This window comes from Peromyscus leucopus, chromosome 4, assembly GCF_004664715.2.
Source record: "Peromyscus leucopus breed LL Stock chromosome 4, UCI_PerLeu_2.1, whole genome shotgun sequence".
Classification (NCBI taxonomy): domain Eukaryota; kingdom Metazoa; phylum Chordata; class Mammalia; order Rodentia; family Cricetidae; genus Peromyscus; species Peromyscus leucopus.
In genome coordinates, this window is record NC_051066.1 from 64,798,266 (window position 1) to 64,804,777 (window position 6,512).

General features: G+C 34.0%; 1 protein-coding gene across 1 annotated transcript; it reads right to left on the minus strand.

Moving 5' to 3' along the window:
- Nucleotides 1-2,457: 2,457 nt before the first annotated feature.
- LOC114683680 (olfactory receptor 4C15-like) lies at nucleotides 2,458-3,467 on the minus strand. Its single transcript, XM_028857993.1, has one exon. The coding sequence runs from the start codon at nucleotides 3,436-3,438 to the stop codon at nucleotides 2,503-2,505; it is 936 nt and encodes a 311-aa protein (XP_028713826.1). The 5' UTR covers nucleotides 3,439-3,467; the 3' UTR covers nucleotides 2,458-2,502.
- Between the last annotated feature and the right edge of the window lie 3,045 nt (nucleotides 3,468-6,512).

Genomic DNA, 6,512 nt, shown 5'->3' on the forward strand with positions numbered 1-6,512 from the left:
AGGAACTGGGTAAAAGGGAATAAAGAAATGAGAAACGTGTATAGATAATCTGGGGTTGAAAGGAACATGGACTCTTTTGGAGATACAGCAAGAGAAAACTGGAAGTTTACCAGAATCTACAACTGAATATTTTGAATTAAAATAATAAAAGGAAAACATTTGATTTTGATACGTGATGGAACAAAATAAACCTGCTTTAAATAGTATAATATAACAAAAATAATTTATTTTATGATTTCATTTTAAACATTAGATTAGCAGCTACATGAATCAGTTGATCCACTGACATTGGTTGTTCATTTTCTAAGATAATTTTTGGGGACAAATGAACAATCTTGGGGAAAAATATCCTCTCTTTGTGGGGCAAGAACATCAAGAAGATGCTTTTCCTTGGAGTATGATGAAAACAGAGATTATGTGGGCAAATCACCCCAAAATGTCTAAACTTCTATTACACATTTCATCTGATATTGATATTACACACTTTATTCAGATATTGTTTGATCTAGATCTTAATTATTATACCCTCTCCAATTGAAATGCAATACAATGTCATGTATCTTCTGCCGGCTCTAATACTTTGGCATTTTGTGTATATAATATGTGTAGTATGTAAACTATGAGTATTTAGTAGCTTTGCCCATAATATTTAATTGGCCTGTCCTACTAAAGAGGAAGAATGCTGTATTAAATTATTTTCCTGCAAATTCAATTTGACAACATAGAGATAGCTAATATAAGTGATATATAATATGCTTAAATCTCAATGATCTCATTGAAATTTATATATATATATATATATAAAACATACAGTAAATTTAGAATGATAAAATCACTCAAGAATTTGAAATATATTTCTTTTATGAAATATAATCTTGAATCTAGTTTCTCTGGGTTTTATTTTCCCTGTAAAAAGTGGGAGAAATATGTTGTCAATATCTTAACAAGTAAAGGCCCAATGCCTGCCTTTGTATGAGGGAGATTTTGTGGGATTTTCCCTATGGAATTAGGTCACAGAGCTCATTGGGATGAGTTAGTGACATCACCTAAGAGAAACTCAAGACAGTCTACTCATACTTATTTGTCAAGATAGATAACTTGCCGGGCGGTGGTGGTGCACGCCTTTAATCCCAGCACTCGGGAAACAGAGGCAGGCGGATCTCTGTGAGTTCGAGGACAGCCTGGTCTCCAAAGCGAGTTCCAGGAAAGGCACAAAGCTACACCGAGAAACCCTGTCTCGAAAAACCAAAAAAAAAAATAAGAAAGCAATTAGATAACTTACTCAAGTATTCTACTTGACATGAATGGAACTAATTTAAAAATGAAGTCAAATGATACAGAAACATCCAGAATTCAGCTCATATTCATGTTTCTTTTGATGCACTTCCTGGATATGATGTCTCATAATGTTACTTAGAATCTTATTCTTCCCTTGCAAAAATTTTCATATTTTTCCTCATTTCAATACATATTCAGGTTATCAACCTACTTTCATATTACTGACATTGTTCAAATGGCAAACATTTTAATACTTAAATCTCTTCCAATGTTTGTTAGATTTATGAGAGTATAAAGTTGTAATTTTATTGTCACATGAACTAGTGTTGCTATGTCATAATATTAAGTAGTTAATTCATTATAAATATGTAATCTCAAAAAGAGGTATCTCGGGATCCTCCTGCCTCTACCTCTTCAGCACATCCTACCATTGTGTGTCACCATAACCAGGGACTGGGGGAGAAATAGTCTTCAGGAAAGAGTATGCCTATTAGTTATCCAATATCAAAAGTTCAGCACTGAAAACATACATATGAGTAACATTATACAGACTGAGACAGTTATATGTAGGAATATACATGTATGTACATATATGCACATAGTAACAATTAATGAAAAAGGCCATAACTGTGAAAGAGAGCAATGAGGTTTATGTGGGATAGTTTGAAGGGAGAAAAGGTAGAGGAAAAATAATGTGTTTAATTATAATCTCAAAAATATTCACCTAAAATGTTGAAGGACCCTCTATGGAATAATGTCATTTCATTCTATATAATACCTAAATAACATAGTAACTCTGTGGGTACATATTGACTTCTTTATCATTCCATTGTCTTTGAAGTGTGCCCATTTTTCTTGATGTTCATATTGGGATGAATGAATGGGTGAGTGGGTAGCATATATGTTTGTACACAAGAGGGAGAGTATGCTGTTTGTACTTGCACATATATATGCAAATAAATAAGACCACATTGACTATGTACATTACCTGATTGCCCTCGGGAAAGTTCTGGAATGAAATTTTAGATTTCTGTGTTTGAGTAGATTAACAGCCCTCTGAATTTCTGGTATCTACTTATAACTGTTGAACCAACATTAAGTTAAAGGGCCCTATGATGCCTGGCTTCTGACATGGGTGCTAGAAATCAGAATTGATGTCCTCTTAGCACAGCATGAAGTACTCTTACCCACTGATCCATTTCCACAACAAAGTAAGGGTAATATTTAATAACTATCAGAAACCACTATTAATTTATTCCACATTTTCCTGATGGCACTCTTCATTTCCTTATTCCTGAAAGTGTAAACCATAGGATTGAGCAATGGTGTCAAGACTGTGGTAAATACAACAGCATTTTTCTCAAAGGAGAATGCAGATATTGGTCTTGCATATGTTAATATGCATGGGACAAAGAACAAAACCACAACAGTGATGTGAGATCCACAGGTGGAGAGAGCTTTAAATTTCCCTTCAGAGCTGTGGGATCTCAGAGAGTACAATATGACACCATAGGAGACAAGCAAAATAGAGAAGATGATGATGCAGATAGACCCACTGTTGGCAAACACCAAAAGAGCAAATATGTGTGTGTCAGTACAGGCCAGCTTCAGTAATGGGAACAAGTCACACATGTAATGATCAATGACATTGGGTCCACAGAAGGGCAATTGCAAAGTGAAGATAATTTGTATGATAGAATGCAAGAATCCTCCTGCACAGGCAACTACCACAAGATGTCCACAGAGACTCCGGTTCATGATGGAAGAGTAGTGAAGGGGCTTACAAATGGCTACATAGCGGTCATAGGCCATGGCTGACAGGACAATCACCTCTACCCCAGTGAAAAAGTGGACAGCAAACAGTTGTGTCATGCAACATTCAAAGGAGATGCTCTTCCTCTCATAGAAGAAGTCTACAATCATCTTGGGTGTGACAGTAGAAGAAGTGCATGCATCCAGTAAGGACAGGAATATTAAGAAGAAGTACATGGGGGAGCCCAGCAGTGCAGGGCTGTAGATAATGGTCACCACAATCATCATATTGCCTCCAATAGTTGCAAGGTAGACCAAAGAAAATACAACAAACAATATTTTCTCAACTTTTGAGTTCTGTAAAAGGCCCAGGAATATGAACTCAGTGACACAGGTCTGGTTTTCCATAATTCACAAGATGATGGTGAAAGTAAGATGTATTCAAGTACATCTACAGTTATGAAAAAAAAACCCAAATACTTAATACACTTTATAGAAGTTGGTGTGCATTTATGTAAATTTACTGTGATTTATTTTATTACTATTACAAACACGTTTGTAAAGTGTATAGTTACATAGTGTGCAGAATTGAGGTCAGGATAAAATTTTGAATACCTTAGAAGAGAGACATTTTAAAATGGGACTAAAGAATCTGCTCTCTGTTGAAGGAGAGAAATAATGTACCTTGGAACAGTCATTTTGTATCATTATCTTAGTAATTTTGAAGTGAAATGTTGAAAAGCATTTAGAAACTGCATTCTAGATATGAACAAAGGATAACTTAATAATACTTTCTGACATCATATGAATTAGTCCAGTATGACTAATAATTAGTGATTAATCAGAATCTACCTTAGCTATCAACAAGAGAAGTGGCAAATTGTTCACTTGAAAATCTGGCTGTACTGTGGATTTTTTTTTTACAACTATGAAGGGTATTTCAACATAAAAAAATCCATCTCCACTTCTTTAAGGAACATTCTGTCTGTTGTGTGTTTTCAAAATGTTGAAATTTTACTTAAAATTCATCATTCTAAAATGTGTCCATAACTTTATAAAAAATTAGTCTGCTGTCATAAAAACTAAATGAAATTAGTGAGACAACAAGCTATGTGAGCTTCAAGACTCACCCAGTGACCAAAAGTATTTGGCAAATGTTATGGATTCTATTTTATTTTTGTTCTAATTTTATAATGATATTGTTAAGATAACAAAGAGTAGATGATTAATCTGGGATCTTAAGAGACCCAGGCACTAACACCCAGGAGGTCTCCCCAGAGTCAACTGGGTAAAGACAGAATTTGAATTCCTCAGTGAAAACTTCAGAGTAGCATTGTTTTTTAGTCATCTCCCTCTTTCAGCGAAGGTTAAATAATGTTATTACCTTCTTCATGTGGCAAAGGCATCTGGATCAAGATAACAGAATAATTGATGTTGAAGAATCAGAAGGAAGGGGCTAGTCGGATAACATGAAAACTGGTGGTAGCATATTAGCATATATCTGAAGAAGAAACTACTCTTTGAATAAAATTTAGACTCTTGAGGCTTAGGTACTTGCCAGTTATTAATACAATATGACTTTCTTCAGATAGTATAATTTGGCAATATATATGATTTGAAATCTATATGAATTTACTCTAAAACACCACATTCATAAACAGCCTGCTTGCTCCTCTCCAAAGTTGATGCATAAGGTCAAATGAAAATGTCAAAATATCACTCATGGTAATTAATTCATGTATTTAACTAGAACAGAAAAATTTAATAGAAAGAAGTATCAAAGCTTTTATGGTAATCATATAAAAATAATTATTGGAGGAGGACTGGGGAGATGGCTCAGTGGTTAAGAATACTGACTACTCTTTAAGAGGAATGGGGTTCAATTCTCAGCACCCACATGATAGCTCACAACTGTCTATAACTCCAGTTCCAGGGTACTGGACAATCATGGCAAAACACCAGTTCACATTTTAAAAAATAAGCAATAATAATAAGTATAGAACCAAAAATTATAGGAAGAAATGTTAAGGACTAAGAATAAGTAACACTAGACAACATGCACCAGAGAATTCAATTTTATATACAACTCTTGCTTTGCATAACCAACACTGTTGTGGAGGCACAAATTACTTAGGGTCAGAGACTATGAGCTTTCTTTACCCAACAGGGCTGCATAATAGGATGATTTGGCAAAGGGCGTGTTTACTAGGTGTTTGAAAGGGTCTACACTTGACTGTAAGGTGTGCTTTGATCTTGCAAGGGGGAGGCCTTTTGCATCTCCCTTTGGCATATTATAAAAAGCTCTTTTGAATAAAGTTCTGGGCTGTTGGGTATTGACCCAGGGTCCTCCTAAAGCTATCCCATGTCTTTGTCTTTCTCCTCGTTGTCTAGGACTATCTTTCTATCTGATATTTTCTCATTCCTCTCTCCTCCACCTAAGAACCCTTCATTAGGTGAGAGCAGGTTAGAGCTTGACTCCCACAGGCTCCCACAAGCTGTTAAGTAATTTTCTTTATATTTATTCACAAGGCAAAATACTTGATTTCATAGCTGCAAGATATGATGGTTTCAACACACAGCACTTTCTAAGGCTCTGAATAATTAATGGTAGAATAGAAAGACCATCTTACAGAAAGAAAAAAAAAAATAGTCCTGAGTGATATGTTCCAAAGTACACAGGTTCAATGTTATTTTTAAAATTAGGTAAATCTTAGCACCTTTTTTTTACATTCTAATTAAGATTAGTTTCAACTAAAATGGCACTATCATTTTTCTAATAAAACATACAAAATGGAGACTATTTTGTAGTTGTGATCACAAGGGTTATGATTTTACATCATTTAGGAGATGATTAACATAAGGTGTTAAATTCAATTTTACTGTAAATTGAATTTTTGCTACAAAAAGAATAATAATTAAAAATTAATCTAAGCACAAATAAACTCTTATTTAAATGAGACAAATATTTTCATTTTTTCTTCACTTTCTTGACAAATGCATACAGTAAAGCTGTGTAGCCACATCAAGTGAATCAAAGATAGTGATATTCTGGAAGTAAACTAGAAATTAAAAATTGTTCACTTTCTGCTCTTTGAGTATCTAGGAAGCACAGGGGAAGCAGGATAGGATCACAATATATTTTATATATATATATATATATATATATATACATATATATGTATATATATATATATAATTCTCAAAGAATAAAAAATATTTTGAAAATAGGTAGCAAAACAGCTTGATGTCAAATAAGCCATGTATTATTGAATTATTAATGAATAACCTCATCCCAAGCTCTCTACTTCATTATAAAAAAGTTGACAGGGTTTTTCTGTTTGTTTGTTTTCATGAGAATTGACATGGTCCTAGTGAGACCAGATTGGATTCAAACTTACCAGATAGCTTGAATGAATTTAAACTCCTGATATTTGTGCCTCAACCTCCAAAGTACGAGGTTTATAAACATGTGACATCACACT

Excerpts from the sequence above, each read along its gene's own strand:
- LOC114683680 (XM_028857993.1), bottom strand. The coding sequence starts at position 3,438 with ATGGAAAACCAGACCTGTGTCACTGAGTTCATATTCCTGGGCCTTTTA.